The sequence below is a fragment of the Candoia aspera genome, chromosome 1 (assembly GCF_035149785.1).
Source record: "Candoia aspera isolate rCanAsp1 chromosome 1, rCanAsp1.hap2, whole genome shotgun sequence".
In the NCBI taxonomy this organism is placed as follows: Eukaryota; Metazoa; Chordata; class Lepidosauria; order Squamata; family Boidae; genus Candoia; species Candoia aspera.
Genome location: NC_086153.1, coordinates 234467183 through 234488429, shown reverse-complemented (window position 1 = coordinate 234488429; position 21247 = coordinate 234467183). Strand labels below are relative to the sequence as shown.

Sequence of the window (21247 nt, the reverse complement as noted above, 5' to 3'; positions counted from 1 at the left end):
AGCCAGGACAGTTCCTGTCCCTGAGTAGGTTTCCTAATTCTCTGCTTTTCTGCTTTTGATATTTAAAAGAAGAAGCCCTCAGCGGTGACTGTTGGTGATGATGCCTGCTAGACTCCTATGGAGAGCTGTCATTGTGGTTAGACAATTCTTACACAGAATAAATATTTTATATAGTGGTTTATTATTCTGTTGTTTATTATTTAAAAAAACACAACAATAATATCCACGTTTATGATCCAATAAAAGTCTGTACTATCTGTAAGAAGAGTTACAGATACAGCATTGTTGGGGGATAAAACAGGAAGGAGGAGCAGGAAGCCTTGCAAGAGCATGCCTGGAGCAACAGGTGGTGAAGAGCAACCTTCATTGTGGGTGGTTGCTAGAGGTGTATATAAAGTTGTCAGCAACATCTAGCAGAATGAAGAGGCAGAGTTGCTTCAGCTTTCCACAGGATAAGCAGCCCAGCCCAGGAGTTAGCTGGAACAGCAGCTCTAAGCATCCCAGCCAGGATGCCCCCTCAGTCAGGAGCCAGTGCAGGGAAGCCAGGCGTTGGGCCGGGGTTCACACAGCTTTTCACCTGGGAGGAGGTGGGGCTCCGCACAGGCAATGAGAACTTCAAGGAGGAGAGATGGCTGGTCATCGACCGAAAGGTTTATGACGTCAGTCAGTTCTATCTGCGGCATCCAGGAGGGCCTCGTCTCATCAGACACTATTCCGGGCAAGATGCCACGGTGAGTACTTGCTGGGGGGAAAGAGGAGTTCAGGATGACCTGAAGGCTGCCCCAAAGCATTTGGTGCTAGCTGAGGTCCTGTCTTTACCAGTAATTTCCAAGGTTCTTAGGTAGCAGATTGAGAGAGAGAGAGGGAGGGAGAAAGAAAGGGAGAGAGGGAGAGAAACCTTATTGCCTGAAGCCATAGGGAATTCCTAACATGACAGAGTACACAGGGTACAGTAGTCATCCTGGGTTGGAGAGCCCAGTGGTTTGACACGATGTAAGGAAGCTCCAGGTGGTGGTTGTATCCCTTGGCAACTCTGTAGGACTGAGTGACAAAATCTGACCCAAATTTAGAAGAGGTGGCATTGGAAAGGGGGCTGGGGCAGGGGCAGGGGCATGGCAGCTGATCCCCAGAGAAGCAGGTTGCTGTAAACTGCAGGCGTATTTTCAGTTTAGGTAAATGTCTGGCTGCAGTTTGGTTGCTTAAACCTCACTGACTTCTAGGAAATGTGAACAACTCCCCATGTGCCAAAATGCAGCTTGGGTTTGAAGATCCCAGTGTGGTGTTTAGGTGTCCATTATATCTCTATTATGAAAGAAGTGGGCTTGTTCTTGTATACGTCTAGGCTTAGGTTGATGGTGGTATGGAAGTGTCGAGGTCTTTTATGAGGGACTGTTTCCATGGGTACAGATGATGAAAATGTCATAAATAAATTTCATATAAAGGAAGGGTTTCATGGGTAAGAGTTGAGAAGATTTGAAACCTTCCATGAACATCTTGGATATTTCTGAGCCATGTATATGCGTGTAAGTGTGCCATTGATGCATAGATATATTTGTTGCCAGAGTAAAAGTAGTAATTGGTGAGTACAAAGTCATAAAGTATGCTGTGCTGTGCTGCCATCTGATATTATCTTTTTGATACTTTGAAGTCCATGTTTGTGAGGGATGTTGTATATAGTGGCTCAGCATCCACAGTAGCTAAAATGGTGTTGTCAGGGATATTGCCAATGGATTTCAAATTACATAGGAAGTCTGTGGTGTGTCTTATATAGGTGGGAGCACTGGTAGCATAAGGTCCCTGAAACATAATATTCTAGGTGTAATGCTTCCAATGCTTGAAACAATGGGACAGGATTGCCTGTTTTATGTATTTGGGGTAGAAGGTAGCAGATGCCTGGCCAGAGCTCCTGCGGTGTTTATATATAGATTCAGTCTTGTAAGTCCTTAGGAAATTCTTTCATATGATTGCATGGTTCTTTCTGGTATCTTGGTGTGGGATCTCAGAATAGAAGTTGATACAATGTCATGTTGGAGAGTTGTCTTTTGGCTTCATGAACATAATCAACACCATTATAATGACAACTGTCCCTCCTCTGTTAGCTTGTTTAATTACAAAATCATTGCTGTTCTTACAGCCTTAGATAGCATCTTGTTCTTCCCTGCTGAGATTGTTGCATATGAGCTGTTTTTTCAATTGATGATTGCAGCACGTGTTTGTTGATGAAAGCACTCGATGTACAAATCCAATTCAGGGGTGCATCCATCTGGGGGCGTCCATGTGGGTTTGTTTGTTTGAAGCAGCTTTTCTCAACCTTTTGAACCTGGAGGAATCCCTGAAATCTTTTTCAGACCTCGGGGAACCTCTGCACATTCAGGCTCAAATATAGGCCAGAAGTTGCAAAATTATTATATTCATTTCATGCGTAGGCCTGTATATATATGTATTAACAGTGTTCTTAAACTAAAAATAATGAAACTTACCTCTTTAATGTGAAGTTGCCCGAATTTGAAATAACATTTAAATAAATCATGATCTCCCAGGGAACCCTGGTTGAGAAACCCTGGTTTAAAGTATTTGGAGTTTGTTGTGACCTGTAGTTGTGGGTTCTCTCAGCATTTTTTGGATTGATGATGGCTGTATATCTGTATCCTGTTTCTTGTCTTGAAAGTATTCCTTAAGTCTCAAGCAGTGAAAAACTATCTCAGGATCCTGACAGAATTGTATCATTTGTGTGGGTTTATGTCAGCCCCACTAGGTAGACCAGACCAGGAAATCAAATCCACAGGAAGGCTAAAACTACTTTTATTGAGATTGGCTATAATAACAGAACCTTGCAAGTCAGATTGTGCTGTCCCTCCTTTTGTGTATTTTCTATCTTTAACTGCATATTCCCTTTTTCTCTTTTGTGGAAAGAGTGCTCTCAATTTGTTAACAAAGGGCTTGCTTGCTCACTCTGAAGGAGGAGGGCAGGCAGTCTGCAAGGAGGGGTCAGAAACTGCAAGATGGCAGGTGATGATATGTGTGCAAGAGCATAAAAGTACTTCTACAAAAGGGGCAAAGCTTGGACGGCACAGCATGATGCTGTGCCTACCATGTTGAGCATTCTGACACGTCCCCTCAACAACTCTGGGGAAGCGGGCGGGGGGAATTATTTCATCTCCCCTTGACCTCCATTCTCTCCTGGGTTCTTGGTTGGCTCTGCTGGCATGATTGGTTCACTGCTCTCCTCCTCCGCCTGCAGCCTCCGACTCTCATCTGAGCCAGGTTAGTGCTGTCTCTACACGTTCTAAATCTCCTCCTCCTTTTTGGAGCAGAGAGGAAAAACTCTGCTCCTTCCAGAAGAAAGAGCTCAAGTCTGAAAGGGAGGGGGTTCCTCCATGGGACAGGAGAAAAAAAATGTCATTTTCCTTTTTCACGTTTTCTTCTTGCTTTCACCCTCACACTTTCTCCATTCTTGCTCCTGACAGACAACCATGCAGTTCCATTCTTTCTTTTTTTTTTACTCTTCCTTTCTTCTCACAGTCAGCCTTGAACTCTTTCCTCCCTTCCTTCCGGCCTTCAGGCCTGAGAGCTCCAGAGGCAGCTGCATTGCCAAGCTTTGCTGTTCAGACACAAATGCTAGATGGGCCTCTTTAAGGAAGAGCAATAACCATCAAGGGCTTCTTTGATGCTGGATCCCATAGGAAGCACAGTAACTGCAGCCCTAGAAAGCGGTTCACACAGGGGCCTCTTCGTCTGGCCATTTCATGTAGAATGCCAAGATCTTTCCATTGCACCATACTGACTGGCAGGGTGAATCAGGAGCAAAGCCAGCTCTCCCACAAACCTGAGCATTGCAGGGGAAGATGGTCTTGCCTTGTTCTTGTTTCAGGTAAACTAAAATAACACTGCTTCAGTCCTCAAAATGAGCCAATGTCATGGAATTGGTCTCCAAGAGAGTTAGTTGGGAAGCATCACCTACAGTACTGTGCATATTTCATTATTTTCCAAAATGACACCTAGCCAACTTAACTGGCATGTCCATCACATTAGACATGCAGTCTTCTCCATGTAAACTTTATTTTTTGTGTGTATATTTTAGGATGCTTTTGCAGCTTTCCACAAGGATGAGGATCTAGTAAAGAAATATTTGAATGCACTCCTAATTGGGGAACTTGCACCAGGTCAACCGAGCTGTGAGCCCACCAAAAATGTGAGTATATCCCCTTTGAAAACGAGGCATAATCCTGTTTCTGCATGTCTGTGTATTCTAGTGTATGTGTGTGTGTGTGTGTACGTGTGTGAGAGAGACACAGAGAGAGAAGAATTCTGGTAGCTTGCCAACAAAATCCTGCATTAGTGCTCTGGCATAGAATAGGTAGAAAGTAGTTTGGGATCCATAGCTACATCCCCCAGTGATCTGTAGTAGAGCACTACTATCTGCAATAGAAATTTCTGGCTTTCAGTGACTTGGCAGGAATGAGAACAAAACAAATATCCTCTCCTTTATTAGATAACTAAGAAACTCCTCAGAAAATTCTATATTTGCATACAAAAGAATATGTGAATAAGGCAAGCTTCAGTGCTGTGACTGAACCCAAACACCTTGAATGAGCAATATGCTCAGTGTCCTCATGAAGGGATTAATTTCTGGAAGAGAAATAAATGAATATTGCCCCTATACTGGCTCTTGGCCACTATTTTTCCACCTAATTATAATGGTGTAGCTTGATAGATCTCATCATTTCCTCATTTTTGCATTAAGTGAGTCAAAGCACATCTGGGTGATGATGATCTCAGCTGCTGGATTCCTTTTGCAGAACCACAACTTTTATTGTTGTAGATACTTAGGCATACATGCATACATATATATCCATCACACTAATCCCTTTCAGGATAAGCAACATTTTGCAGAATGCAGAGGAGTAAGAAACAGTAAGCTAAAGGAATTAAAGGTATGAGGTAAGAAAAGGAAAAAGACAAATAGCTAAATCTACTGTAGGTTACATCCATACTATCCACTTTATCTCTTCATGTCTTTCTATTCTTAGAAAGCGAAGATGAGCAGCTATACAAATGTGTGAGAGAGAGAATAATTCTGGTAGCTTGCCAGCAAAATCCTGCATTAGTGCTCTTCATCTATGCCTATATACCATTTTATACACTGATTGTACTTTAACCTTCTCACCTCTTTCTTTTTAAGGATATCATCAACTCTACCCAGGTCTATCCAGTCACAACTTCCTCAGTCTTCCCCTTTGGCTTGACCCATTCACCTCTTACTAATTTGTTGATAGAATTATCAAGGGACACAAATTCATGTACTTTCTCTAATTTTTCACCATTTATATATAACTTGGAATCCTTAATTGTAATCTTTGGTACAATGTACAGCATTAAATGGCATAACCTCAAATATATGATTTTTATGATGCTCCAGAACATGATAAATGCATCCTGATTCCTACTCAAGCTACATTTCCATTTGGCTCAGCTAGCATGTATGATAGGGATCTAGGGCAATAAAGTCAAAAGCATTTGCAAGAGTGCGTATTCAATACTCTCAATACTGCACTCAGTTAGAAAATCAAGTGCCTTCACGTACCCAGTTCAAGCAATGACTGCACACTCTACTTCCTCTGTTTGGGGTGGGGGAGTGACTTGGTACTCAATCACCAAGAAAAACTCTGCACAGCTATCACTGGTAGAGTGATCTGCTGGCAGAGGATCCCTCTGGTGTGATTTCTCATCCACTTGGCATCTATTCACCACCAATTATCCCACCCCAAAACTGAGCACCATTAGATGGAGAAGGAAAGTTTCTTTAGACTTGTCCCACAAGGCTCAAGGCACTGGGGCAGGAGCTCTTCTTCAGCTTTTCTTGAGATTATAAGTGTTATGGCCCAGGGTGAGGCAAAAAGGAGTCTACTGATGAAAACCAGGGATTAGTATCTGCACTTGTATTAAAGGAGAGCTTTTTTAAAGGGCCTGGGGAAGCCCCATTGCAGATTTCTAGTGTTACTGCTATATTATTAACTCCAAATATTGACGCCTTGGTTCTTTGTCATGAGATTTGGGTGCAAAGATTGTTTTGCTGCCCAGAAGAATGTTTGTCCTGCTTAGTGTGAAGACAGAATGGAAAGCATTTTCCAGATGTATCTCTGAGACAATGTCCTAGACACAATTTTCTGGTCTTCAAGTCATATCACTGAAACAAATTTTTGGGTATTAATTTCATTCATTTGGTAATTTCATTGAAAGGAGAATACATAGCAATTTCTGAAAGCACTCTGGTTATCCTTGGTGAGGAGATACGATTGAGAAGATATGATATCCCACATGTGAGATTCCCAAAGATCTCCAAACTGTGGAATCAAGATGATGGATCATTATTTATTTATGTATTGCATTTATATCATGCACTTTCTTTGAAGCTCCAGATGGCATAAATGGGGTTCTGCTTATTTCCTCCCAACAACTCAATGTTACAGCTTGGCCTGAGAGAGAACAGCTGGGCCTAAGTCACCCAATAAGCTGCATGGTCAAGTAGGGACTTGAAACTGGTTCATCCTGATCCAAGTCCAATATTATGTTTAATGCATAAAAGTCACGATGGGCTTTTGGTCTAATCTACCAAAAGGGTTCTTATGTTTTGAGGCAATTTTTAAAAAATCCTGTCATGACTTCTTTTAGGAAATGCTGGTACATGATTTTCATGAACTGCGTGCAGCGGTGAAGAAGATGGGACTCTTGACAACAAGATATACCTTCTTTGCTTTCATGTTTCTGCATGCTTTCATACTAGACATTGCATCTTGGTTTACAGTCTGGTATTTTGGAAAATCCTGGATGCCTTTCCTTACTGGAGTAACACTGTTCACCATTGCACAGGTAATCTCTTTGTGTTGCAGAGTATATTATGGTTGTAGAACAGTCTTCAACATCCTAAGAACAATTTAATTGTTTACATTAAGAATTAATTTAACACCTTGTACACTTATCTCAATTTTCATTTCTCTGAGCTGTTGAATCTAAATATAGTAATTCAACTGCACATAAACTAAGAAAACTACTATTCTTATTGCCTCAAGACCTGAGCAAATTATTCTGGAGAATAAGCTTGATATTATTTCACCTTATTTATCTCCTGGAATTAAAATGTTTGGAAGGAAGGCACTCTTCTTTCAGACAATGGTATTTGCTGGCACTAGAGAAGATACAGTACATAATCAAACAATATGCATAGTATAACCGTGGTTTTTTTTCAGTGGTGATCAGTGATGTTCTACCAATTACTCCATGCAGAAAAAACATGGAGACGCCACATACATATGCATCATGTTGTCTGACTGTTGATTTTTTCTTCCAGATCCAGTATGGTTTTTTCCAGCATGATCTTGGTCACGTTTCAGTCTTTCAGAAGCCCAAGTGGAACAGACTAGCTCACATCGTGGTGCTTGGCATTCTTAAGGTCAGAATCCATCCAGGAGAAGGGATGATTTATGGATTCATTGTGATGATTTATATATTTGAAATTGGGTCTGCCATCCATTGTTATTTTGGGTCTCTAGGCTATTTAAAAGCAGGATTAGGACAATGCATTTATATAGCACACTTTAAGCACTGAAGTACTGCAAATATAGGATCATCTTTTGCAACACTCCCATAAAGAAGGCTAGCATTAGAAGTGCTGGCTTACAGAAAAGGGAGATGGGGTTAAGAGAAATCTGGCAGGTATAAGTCTATCGTCAAGATTTCATAGCTATGAAACAATTTTAACAACAATTTTAACAATACTGCACTATACCTGCTTTGCTTTTTCACTACTGAACAGAAAGTAGTGGAATGTTTCCAGTCTTTGTTTCATACACACACACTTAGCATCAAAACTGGAATTTTTAAAAGTCAGTCTTGGAATGAAACCTTTTCAGGTACTTAATAAGAAGACATCATTACAGGAGAAGACATGGAGCTAGTTTATACAGAAGTGATGGAGGTCAGAGTGCTGATGCTGTATAATTCAATTCCTGCCAGACGGAAGGAAATGTAAACCAACAGAACTATAGCTATTTCTTTTGTAGATAGTAGGCAATATATATAGGATGCAGCATTATTCACAAATAGATGGAATTATTGTTTGTATTTCTGTATTTCTCAAGGGAGGACCAGCGACTCAATGGACCCACATGCATAACCAGCATCATGCCAAACCCAATTGCTTCCGGAAGGACCCTGATCTCAATATGCACCCATTCTTTTTCAGCTTGGGGAAGAAACTCTCTGTGGAGGTGAATAAATAGAAAGTCTTGGGTAGACAAAAGACTCAGAAAATAATTAGCAGTACTAAAAAAAAAAGCCCACCATACCTCTGATGAGCAGTCTAAGAAAGTGGGAAGGAAGGAACTTTGTTCTTCCCATCTCCCAGATTTCTTTACAGTGGCTCATGCTGCTGATGGATTAGTTCAGTCACTACCTTATTTCCTAGTCTCTGCTTCTTTAATGAATCTGTCACACATATTTTCTTCTTTTGGGTAGCAATGTTTATGTTACATGTTTGCATGCCAGCTACAGTATATCACAGCCTGTTGCTACATTTAATTTTCTCTAAATTACTGGAACTTACAAGAGAGGGCCCTTGGGAGAAGAGCAATGACAAATCTCAATAAAATAGTTAAGAGCAGAGACATCACACTGACAACAAAGGCCCGCATAGTTAAAGCAATGGTGTTCCCCATAGTAACACATGGCTGCGAGAGCTGGGCCATAAGGAAGGCTGAGCAAAGGAAGATTGATGCTTTTGAACTGTGGTGTTGGAGGAAAATTCTGAGAGTGCCTTGGACTGCAAGAAGATCAAACCAGTCCATCCTCCAGGAAATAAAGCCAGACTGCTCACTTGAGGGAATGATATTAAAGGCAAAACTGAAATACTTTGGCCACATAATGAGAAGACAGGACACCCTGGAGAAGATGCTGATGCTGGGGAGAGTGGAAGGCAAAAGGAAGAGGGGCCGACCAAGGGCAAGATGGATAGATGATATTCTAGAGGTGACGGGCTCATCCCTGGGGGAGCTGGGGGTGTTGACGACCAACAGGAAGCTCTGGCGTGGGCTGGTCCATGAAGTCACGAAGAGTCGGAAGCAACTAAATGAATAAACAACAACAACAAGAGAGGGCAGCTGTGATTGGAAAGCTATCCCTGTCTTAACAGATCTCAATACTGACACTGTACACAGGACTGACTCCCAACATAGACACCTTCCCTGCTCAGAACACCGTTTCTTAGTACAAATTTACAACCACAACATAACTTTTACATTTATTTTGCATATTTGGTTTTCTGATATTTCACACTTTCTTGGGCCCAGCCATAACTTTAAGAATATTTTCCCTACATTATATAGTTCTATGGGCAGATCTATTCCCATTCTGAGCTACATTTAATGACACGAAGTTCCACTGCACTTCTGCATTAATCTGTAAATTTTTCATTTTTTTTTTAAAAGAACATGTTTTAATCCACATTTTCTCGCAAAGTGCAATATAAATATTTATTATTCAAATTTTGTTACTGTCCATCTCCCCCAAAAGAGGGACTCTGGGCATTCCTCCTCCCAAAATTTGTGTTTAGATGAATGCAAAGGAAAAAAATATAAGCAAGTGATTTGTGCATATTTAAGGACACAATAAAAATGACCTCAAAAACTGGCTTTCTCTTATGGGCTTAGGCAAATTCAAAAAGAAAAAAAATTCAGGCTGGTATTCTGCCTTCAAATAAAAGATGATCAAAAACTTTTGCTACTTAGCAGTGACGAAAAGAACTAATATAGCTGTACAGAACACTTGGTCATCTAATATTTACAAGTAAGCCTAACTCTGATGTCCTTAAAACAAATTCAACAAAAGCTTTGCTCACTTTCACAGGGGGAGAATGGCCTCATAATAAAGGCACACTTTGTTCAACTGCCTATTTTCCCTTAATTTACATATCTAAGTACTATTAATTGCATACATGGATATATTTAAACAACTGAGAACTTCATCACAACATTGAAAATCTATCAGTTAGTGGACAGCATAGTTTTCACCTCCACATTAGATGTAGGGTATGCATAGGATCTCCCAAATCTTGGATCCCAATGCCTCTCCAAAAGTTGACAAACTGTAATTTTTAATGTGACAAAAAAAGGAAGTAATTTAATACACGGGAATCCAATATATGAACTGAATTAAACAGAATCAAATTGAAATGACATGACATGACATGACATGACATTTTATTTTGGTATTGTCCACTTTTTGGCCCTGGCCCTGTCTATTTTGGAAAGGTGGCCACCCTCAAAGATCAGGTGCAGCCCTCAGCCCATAAAAGGCTGTGTGCACTGCAGAAGATCAAGAGACACAGACCCAGTGATCTGTGATATAGCAATCTGCAAAGATCAAACTCTTCAAGAGTCATATTGTAAACAATGAGCCCTGACAACCCAACACTGATGTGGAATTTACGTAAGTGTGAATTTAACTGTTGTGCTCTTTCTATCCACGTGCAGCTCGGAAAGAAGAAAATGAAGTATATGCCTTACCAGCACCAACATAAATACTTCATCTGTAAGTGTTTGCCATATTCACAGGGCCTGAATTTGGAGGAGGATAACCAATGAGGTCATGTATCACATGTCACCTATAAGCTAGATCAGACTAAGAAACCGATGCCATATAAATCAGGACTACTTGTATTGGAACAGCTATAGTAACAGGATCTTGCAAGTCTGAATGTGCTTCCTCCCTTTATCTTCATGTGAACCAGGGAGTGGCCTGAGACATTTACTCAATTTAGTTTCTTGGGAAGGGCTCAAGCCATACTTGTCTGATCATTGCCTTGGTAGCAGCTCTTCCTCCTGCCCTTCAAGGCTGTTCCCTATTCCCTCTACATCAGGTCTCTGACTCAATCACTACAGAAATACCCTGATGGACATTTGGACAATATGTTAGGGAATAAGATGGATAGTTTAATGCAAGATAGGGTTCAGAAGCAGTGGTTGTTTTTTCCTCTTGGATATGTTCTACCTTTATTTTAGTTCATGTCACACACTCATTTCTGTATTCTTCTTTTGCATTTTTACATTAGTCTTAGCCCCATTGACGTTAACGATCGGTGTCCAACTGGTTGTGTTCCGCTATTTATTCCAAAGGAAAAAATGGTTGGTAAGTCACAATGGCTCTTTATTTTAGGGGATTGGTGTATGGTCAAGGGTAATACATAGATGTATTGAATCCTCCTCCTTTCTAATGAGCTACAGGAGATGCACTGGAAAAATGCAGCTTCTCTCCTTTTCTTAGTTCTCTGTAATATCATGGGAACTGGTAATATCCTTAATATCATGAGAACATTCCCTGCCATTCATGCTTTTATTGACACTCCTTTTTCTGGGCACCACTGAGCAGAAAGTACAATTGGTTTGTCTGGGAAGGGAAGGGTGAGCAACTGGCATGATACAATGGAAGCCAAGGAACATTTGTCACAGCCCCAAAGAGCAGACCACAATAGCTACCTTGATGTTAGCAATGAGGCTGTTCCCACTGGATTGCATCAGAAATTAGTAAAGTTATCTCCAAGACTGAAAATCATTTAATTAATTTTCCAAGTCAACCTGAAATTCAGAAAACAAGCATACACTCCTCCAGGTAGAGGCAGAGGCAGCACCGGAACAGCATGGGATGATGAGCAGAGGGAGAGACTGCATTTCTAGTTGCCATGGGTACTGAGGTGCAGTTGCAGAGAGGTGGGGGAGGCATTATCTGGGGCACTCATCTGGGGCATGTGGCTATAATTTAATGCTCCACAGTTATACATACTGTAGGTAGAAAACCTCAGTCCTACCCATGTGTGTAACACAACTCTGCTCAGGTAGAGTCAGGTCCCCATCCACTGCAATCCTCAGCCACTCCAAAAGACACTGAGACCTTTAACAGCTTCAAGAATGCCCATTCCTGCTCTAGAAAATTCTTTCCCTTTTGATGTAAAACAGGGTTTCTGCACAACTGATGCTAGTAGTGGGACAGATTCTCTCTCCACCCTCACTCCTTCATCACGCGGGAGTTATATGAGGTGCAGGAACGAGGAGACCCTGAAAGTCCATCAGCACTACACTGCAGATTGCCTATTACTCTGAACGTTATTGCACTGTAGCCTTTAGCTGCTCTGTTTGCCACAGTACAGGCAATTAGTCTGAAATTAACAAAAGAACTCATAATAGTGATCCATATGTTGTTGCTATTGCAGTTGTTCAACACTCTATTCTTTGGCAGGAGCTGTTTATCACTCTTTTCTTCAACTTCCGTGTCTGCCTCATGTATGTTCCTTTAATGGGATTTAAGAGCTTCATGGCTTACTACTGGTTAGCCAGGTAATAATAATTTTATAAAATTCTATCTTGTTTCCATTACACAACTAAAGCTTTTAAAGAATGTGAAGTCAAAAGGTGACCTTCAATATGTACAAATTAACGTCTTCCTAATTAATTTGTACCAGAACATTGCTAGCTTTGTTCTCCAACCTGAAAAAGATAATGAGGTTTCCATTTCATCTTGACTTAACAGTGTGTGGACCTAAAACAGACAAGCCCCTGTTAAAATCAGTATACACTATTACTGACCTTTTCACATGATACAATGGTTTCTGCATCAGAGCAAGTGTCATTATAATCACAAGACTTTTATTTGCTGTGGATGGAGTTAGTGACTACAGATTTGAGAGATGGAATAGAAAATCTTCCACAAGGTGCCTGCCTCAAAAAGGCAACAAGTAATATCTATGTCTATACTGACTGAGCTTTTAACTTAAAAAACTATATGTCATCCTTCCTCAAGCTCACCTCAAACTAGTTTGTAACATGTAAAAACTAAAATAAGTGAAAAACAGCCATGCCATTAAAACAGCACAACCACCAAGCAATGACCTTGATCAAACTCCTGTCATTGTTCAGGTCATCAGCAGTTATCAAAATATTACTTGCCAGCACCTCTGCAACCACCAATTATGTCTTCCATGCCATCACTGTCAATATTTATACCCTACAGCACCACAACAGTAACTGACCCTTTCCCCAAACTGGCAGCCTTACCTAGTAAATGTGCTAGTACACATCCCTTTGGAAGAATATTACCATTTTAAATTTCCCAGAAGGCCAATACTCAATACCCCTGATCATGCTGGGGAATTCTGGGAGTTGAAGTCCACGAATCTTATGGTTGCTGAGGTTGAGAGACACTGCTTTAGATTTCTGGGAGAGAATATTTTGGGAAATTAAAAATGGGAGCCAAGCTTTTTAGAAGAGTGAGCTGCTGGTGTCAAGTGCCCCAATATTTCTGTTGGCACCAGCCAATATAGTCAAGGTAAGGCCAAATCTGATTGGAGATGGTCTTGGTAGAAGAAGCCTTGGTCTCAGAGGACTCTGCTTAGGTCCCAGGGTGGAAATGACAGCACATCTGCTAGAGATGCCACTTCAGAAGAGTGGTTCTCAAAATAGGTTTCCTAGTCTCACATGCTCTTCATTAATTGCCAAATAGCTTCATCTAATAATAGAGAATGGCATTTAAAAGAATGACCTTGGACTATAAGCAGGTTGGTAGAGGAATAGACATTTCTTTAAGGACTGGTCTGCTCCAAGTGACTGAAGGCTTTGTAAGTAAACATTAGACGTTTGATGTTTCAGGAGCTAATGATGCTCCCCTCCCCTCATTCAAACAACTGTAATTAATATAATTACTAAAGAAACAGGTAAAGAGGCTAAACCTGCTCAGCTAAATGCCCAGCTAAAAGGAACAGATAAAGAACCATACCACAAGGCAATTTTATTCCACCTTTGCTGCTGATATCATGAAATTGATTGCAATCTAGCAGTCATGGGCTGCAAACTTCTAAAACAATCTATTTTCTACCCTCAGAGAAACCTGCACTATTTCTTCCTCTTGCTCTTCAAAGTTGAATAAAAAACCACATCTCAGTGATTTCATCCAAGGCATGAGGGCATTTGGAGAGCTGCCTGCCATATGCATATATAACCTGCCTCCCAACTTGTGCTTCATCCAATCTACCTCAAGGCAAAAGCCCTCAAATGCAGTTTTGTAGCCCTGAAACCCTCTCAGGATTTGCCGGGACAATCAACTTTAAGGCTGATCTGGCACCATGGAAATGAAGGATTTTTAGACTTCTTTAACACTTTCACAAATCAGTCCTCCATTGCAATCCCCTTAGCAATCTACTGTACTAGAAAGATTGTTTCCTAAACAAACACACAAATGCATGTTGATAAATGCCTGGACGGGTGTGTTTTGTGGGGAGGACTAGAAACTTCTTTGCTCTTTTTGTGAAAGAAGAGGAAGGAGCTGTTTGTAACTCATATGCCATTGAAAGCTCTGGGGACAGTGCACTTAGTGATTTTCAAGCCAGAAGAATGAGGATTCATTGGCTGGGATTCTCAGTGTTGCTGTTGGCTAGTTCAGACTGAGCAACAATTGGCTCAGGGTGATGTCTATGACACCCAAACTTCTAAGTATATAATTATCATTGAACTAAAAGTGATTTTGATCAATTGGTAGTGAGGACACAGTGGAGAAATCAGGCTGATTTTAAAGTAAGTTGAGATTATTTGCAAATGGGAAGACTGATGATGTGGAAGTCAATATGGAAAAGGAGCTATGAAGGCAAATCTTAAGAGCTTTTCTTTCTCTTTAGAAACAAAGCTGAACTTAAGCACTTTTATCCACCTTTCTTGCCCAACAGGTAATCCAAGTGTGGGCAGCCCATCAACTTGTGCAACTAATAGCACTACTTGCTTAGTTGAGAACTCTGAAGATGTGAGTTCTTGCACATCTTTAGAATACCTGAAACTTCTAATTGGACACGAGGGCTTAAAGTGTGATACATTAATCTACAGGGTTGTTACAAAATACTATAGCTTTAACTCCCTGCTTCTATCTATAAAAATTTGCCTCCTTATATAGTCTATAATGTTGTGGTGCATAAAGGTGTGTGGGTGAAAATATACATTTCTAAAGATGCCAGAAACTTCAAATTCATAGATGCAGTTTTGTTACACATTCTAGATAAAGATGGGCTACATTCACATTGTTGAAATCCCAAAATACATTGTCTTGTAAACAATCTTCTTTACAAAAACAATTGAAACTTTAAAACTTTTCCATTCCAATGAATGTATGGTATAGTAATGATCATGGCACGTATTGGGCAGATATAAGCAAAGTAGTTTTACTAGTAAATAAACCATTTAGAGAGCTTGTTTGAAATGATCGTTACTGCTTGTATGTCTACACAGGTATTTAGAAAGTACATGGTTTATCTGGGTCTCACAGATGAACCACATTCCAATGAACATTGACTATGATCAGAATTTAGACTGGTTCTCTGCTCAGGTAAGAGAGTTTCTATTTAAAGGGGAAATTTCCTTTCATTAGATAATCTTATTCACAAATGTTGGGTCCTTAGTACTGAAAGCAGATTACACTGCTGTTTTCTTAAATACTTCATGCCCTTATCTACATGGGAACATGATCTGGTAAAGAGCAGGTAATGCAAATGATATGTCTATGCTGGCAGCTAGAAATCACTTTCATATTGCAGTCACTGGGAAAAATGCAATTGACTATGATTTATTTATATTTATTTATTTATATTTCAAATTTGGTCACCACCCATCTCCCTCAAAAGAGGGACTCTGAGCAGTTTACAATAAAACTAAAACTAAATACAGATTAAAATACAATAAAAACAGTTTATCGAGATTTGTCATTGCTCTTCTCCCAAGGATTAAGTGTCTTCTGATTTCCTGACTGCAGTCAGCACCTGCACTAATCTTCGCACCTAGAAATACAAAGTCTCTAGGTAGTCTGCTTAAAGAAATACAAAATACGAAATCCAGGATGGTGATATTATAAGTTCTTAATTTAAATTCATAAATACACAGGGGCCTCTTTAGGGCACTAACCACCCCCAGAAAGATGCCCTTTCTCTTCTCATGAGAAAGAAGTGGGGGGACCAAAAATGATCTCATTGTCCATGGTAGGTGATGAGATCACTGGTAGTAAACAATGTGGTCCATTGCCTGTTGATCTCCCCTGCACCTTCTTCATGACAACTGGATAAGTGGTCATGAACCCAGATATTTAATGGCATAAAAAATGGACTTTGTAAGATGCATTGGTCCACAGAATGAACACTTCATAGATCCACAATGCCAACATACTGATTCCAGATAGGACTAGCCCAACATTGATGGTGATGGAAGAAACACTGCCATCTTCTTTCTGTATTGGAGAGAAGAACATATTGGAGGAGGTCTAATTCTTTTGGTGGTTTGTTGTTTATTCATTCAGTCGCTTCCGACTCTTCATGACTTCATGGACCAGCCCACGCCAGAGCTTTCTGTTGGTTGTCAACACCCCCAGCTCCCCCAGGGACGAGCCCGTCACCTCTAGAATATCATCCATCCATCTTGCCCTTGGTCGGCCCCTCTTCCTTTTGCCTTCCACTCTCCCTAGCATCAGCAACTTCTTCAGGGTGTCCTGTCTTCTCATTATGTGGCCAAAGTATTTCAGGTTTGCCTTGAATATCATTCCCTCCAGTGAGCAGTCTGGCTTTATTTCCTGGAGCATGGACTGGTTTGATCTCCTTGCAGTCCAAGGCACTCTCAGAATTTTCCTCCAACACCACAGTTCAAAAGCATCGATCTTCCTTCTCTCAGCCTTCCTTATGGTCCAGCTCTCGCAGCCATATGTTACTACGGGGAACACCATTGCTTTAACTATGCGGGCCTTTGTTGTCAGTGTGATGTCTCTGCTCTTAACTATTTTATCGAGATTTGTCATTGCTCTTCTCCCAAGGATTAAGCGTCTTCTGATTTCCTGACTGCAGTCAGCACCTGCAGTAATCTTCGCACCTAGAAATACAAAGTCTTTCACTGCTTCTACATTTTCTCCCTCTATTTGCCAGTTATCAATCAAGCTGGTTGCCATGATCTTGGTTTTTTTGAGGTTTAGCTGCAAGCCAGCTTTTGCACTTTCTTCTTTCACCTTCATCATAAGGCTCCTCAGTTCCTCTTCGCTTTCAGCCATCATCTTTGGTGGTAGCAAGGGCAATCTCCCCAGATAGCTTAGAGTGACTATGTGCACTTGAAAAAAAAACTATTTTTTTTGTTCGTTTTAGTTTTTTAAAAGCATGTCTTTCAAGCTTTCTTAGTGCCCTTTTCCCTTAGGGCTTTGCACAGGATATTATGGAACTAGAGATTGAATTGGAAATGGCTGTAATACTACAATTTCAAGACGGTGGTTGAGGCAAGACAATTAAGGGATGTGTCTAGATGAATAGATTATACGAATAGGCCTCTGGCAAGCATTAGGCAAATTAAAGGTGATGCCCTGAAACCTGATCACAAGGATGTAACTTAAGAAGAGAAACATTATATAGTTGTTGTGACATTAATACCAGGTCATTTCTCCATAGATAACCTGACCTATCACAAAGAGCGAATGAGAGATGATGAGAGAAAAGATAGCTTTTCTATCTTTTTTAACAGGTTAACCATAAATACAAATGCACAATGGCTAGTTGTTTATCATCTTGTATGTCCTCCAAAACTAAGCAAGTGCCATCCTTTATTACATAATTTCTGTTCTTCCATCCTTATATTAGTAAAGGTAAAGGTTTCCCTTGACGTAAAGTCCAGTCGTGTCCGACTCTAGGGGGCGGTGCTCATCTCCGTTTCAAAGCCTTGGAGCCGGCGTTGTCCATAGGACACTTCCGGGTCATGTGGCCAGCATGACTCACGGAACGCCGTTACCTTCCCGCCGAAGCGGTACCAATTAATCTACTCACATTTGCATGTTTTCGAACTGCTTGGTGTGCAGGAGCTGGGACGAGCAACGGGAGCTCACCCCGCCGCGCGGTTTCGAACCGCCGACCTTCCGATCGACAGCTCAGCGGTTTAACCCGCAGCGCCACCGCGTCCCTTATCCTTATATTAGGCATGTATATATTTTATTTAGATTCCACCTTTTCTTTATGGGGCTTAGTGCCAGTTTTTAGGTAGCCATAAAGATCGATTTATTCACACACACTTTCCCTGTTCTAATTTCTGTTTTGTTCTTTGTTTTTTTATGTTTGTAGTAGCATGATTTAACTGGGGTGAGTGGGTGGGGAGGTGGTTAACTACTGGTGCATGTTTATATTATTATTTTTATTATTATTATTATTATTGAAATTGGAGGGTATATTAATTCATATGATTTGGTCATATCCAGTTTTGATTTCTGTTTGGAATAATATTGAAACATATATAAGTAGATGTATGAATAAATGTTTACATATTAAAGACATAAATGTTATTTCGAATATATTCCAAAATCATGGAAGCTGTTCTGTTTTTTTGGGTGGTGGTGGTCTTTAGTTATATTGGGAACAGCCAAGTAAAAGATATTGCAAGATTGGAAAAGTACTATTTCTCTGGATATTAAGACCTGGATTCAAGAAATATGTGATTTATCAATTTTTGAAAAACAAACAAACTATTTTTCTAATCAATTAAACCTTTTAAATTGGTTTCTGTTTTCTGTATTTTAAAAAAATAAAATATCATAATAATTCATAAACTATCTTAGAAGGGTACTTTCCTCTGAAAATAGAAGAGAAATAAATGTTTGGTCTAAAGTTCCTCAGTCTGCTGATGGCTGAATGGAGATCTGGACATCAGTCTTCTTGATCCTAAATTCTAACTCCTGCAGAAATAATTTAATATTTCCATGTCTACTTCTAAAGAAGTAGTTCAATAAGGATGTCTCTCAGGGAAGCCAATTTTAGATTCACAGGTTGGTTGGTTGATTCAATCTAAATCCGAGAAAGAGAACTATATTTCTCCTGAAATGCAGCTAGCCTGTTAAGCAGTATATGCAATTGAATCTGAAACGTCTCCAGTACCCTACTATGTGCCAAATTCTCCCCCACACATATATGTCATTGGATTTCATCTCATACATACAGTGCAGTAGTTGCTCTGGATTCAGAAACATTTCTAATGTCCTTGTGGGCAGTGAACATACAATAAATATACAAAAACAATAAAAAAGGAATTACGGTCTACCATACGATAACGCTGACAGAAACTACTGAAGAAATATAATGTTTAGCACTGAAGGAAGTCATTGGAACTCTACATGCTTCTATTTCTCCCTTAGCTCTCAGCAACATGTAATGTGGATCAATCTCTATTCAATGACTGGTACACTGGGCACTTGAATTTCCAGATTGAACATCAGTGAGTATAAGTTAAATAGAAAGATTGTACAGTATATAATACAGCTTTTGTATTTTGTATTTTTTTTTTCATAAAACTGTGCACCACATGAATACTATGGTTCAAGCTTTGTTCCAAATGATGGCTGTGGCCAGGAGCTTTGGCTAGTTTTAAAGAAGGCAGGACTTGTCCCAGTTACATGCCCTGGCTATTCCAGACTGGACTCTGGGGTCTGTCCTGAAAAAAGTGCCTAGAAGCAGCATTTCATACAAAATGCTGCAGCAACACTGATGTCTAGAGCTTGGGCTTTTCACATTTTTCATTGAGTTTTAGAGCAGAGGGAGTACTTGATAATTTCTTTCTGGACTGAGCTCCTAGTGCCCTAAGACAAGAGGACTCATTAGGAAGGATCCTGGCTCAGCAACAATCAGAAGGACCTCAGCTTGTTCGTCCCTGTCCAAAATTCTTTGGGAACTAGACAGGTGAAAGATCATCTCCTACTGGATGAACTTGCCTGTATGCAGTACTCAGTGGGAGATGACATCTCTCTGGCACTGGGATGTGAATGGCGGTAATGAGAGCAGGACCCAAACTATCTTCTACTGATCCCCTTGATATTTTTCCTTTCTTTCCACAGCCTCTTTCCAACCATGCCTCGACATAATTATTGGAAGGTGGCTCCCCTGGTGAAATCCCTGTGTGCCAAGCATAACATTAAGTATCAGTGCAAGCCGCTACTCACTGCTTTTGTGGATATATGGCAGTAAGTATTTGTGAACAGGAAAGTCCATTTGCAGGCACGTCACCAAGGGAGAATCAGTGGGGCAAGAGAACATCAAAAGTGGACAGTAGCATGGGAGATATCACTACTGTGAAAATGTGCTTTCTGAGATGAATGTGATCCCTTTTCTCTTCTCCTCTGCAGCAGCCTGAAGGAATCAGGGAAGCATTGGCAGAATGCTTATCACCAGGGATAAGAAAATCGTATCTTGGAAAGGAATCTCAGGCAGCCCTTCAAATCCACAGCACAAATGTTCTTAATGGGAAAGGGTGAACTTAATTCTGCAGCTAGGGGATAGGAATATCCCAATGTCAGATTGTGAGCAGTTTTCCTCCTTCAGTTGCTTCTCTGGACTTTAGACAGGCCAGGGACTTAAAAGAGGCAGTGCTAAAATAAGCAGCTCCTCAGGTGAAATCTTGTAAGGCAGATTTCCATCCTTCTAGAAAACCTCTCCATATTTAATGGAAAGTCCAGAGAAAAATCTGCTAGTCCATTTAGAGACAGAGAGGAATTGAAAACTTCTGAAAACGTACAAGATGAGTGGATGATTTGGTTTTTTCCACCTCTCTATATACAGTTTTCAACGGCAAATCTGTTCTGAAGTTTAGACTGATTGTGTGACTACAGGATATCACCAGTAGCTTGGCCCCAAATTGCAACCATTCTGAGTTTTGAAAGTGCTGTACATCTATAATTTATTTCTATTCTTTGCCTTGCCTTGCCATAATAACAAAAATAAAAATATTTCACAAGGAAGCACCTCTTGTTTTGGAGTTCCGATTTTCATCTTCCTTTTTGCACTTTTAACTGCTTCTTTCTGTAGAGAAATTCAGAAAAATCACGCACTCAGTCTCTTTCCTCACAAAGTTGGTGGAGAATTTTGAAAGGCCATTGTACCCAATTCAAGTTCTGTGCTACTATGGCAACATCAGGAAAGGATTTTTTATTGAAATTATATAATTTTTTTATAGTTGTGCTGATGCTCTTTCAAGATTTCCTTTCTTCCATTTCTTTTAATAGGATAGAATCACATCTTCAGAATTCATAAATGTTTTGTTACTTATCTTCTAGATTAGGCAATATTCTTCTTCACCTACAGCAGTCTTACTTTTCGTCCTTTCCCATCTCTTGGAGACGATTTATTCCTAATTTAATTTTACATACTAATTATGCATTATAGTTA

The 21247-nt window shown here is 40.2% G+C and overlaps 1 protein-coding gene across 1 annotated transcript; it reads left to right on the top strand.

The window, feature by feature from the left end:
* Positions 1–509: 509 nt before the first annotated feature.
* Positions 510–20260, top strand: LOC134487413 (acyl-CoA (8-3)-desaturase-like). Its single transcript, XM_063289201.1, has 12 exons — positions 510–731; positions 4082–4192; positions 6673–6870; positions 7349–7450; positions 8139–8267; positions 10527–10584; positions 11105–11181; positions 12286–12383; positions 15315–15411; positions 19225–19304; positions 19921–20046; positions 20209–20260. The coding sequence occupies exons 1-12, from the start codon at positions 510–512 to the stop codon at positions 20258–20260; spliced, it is 1350 nt and encodes a 449-aa protein (XP_063145271.1).
* The last annotated feature ends 987 nt before the right edge of the window (positions 20261–21247 follow it).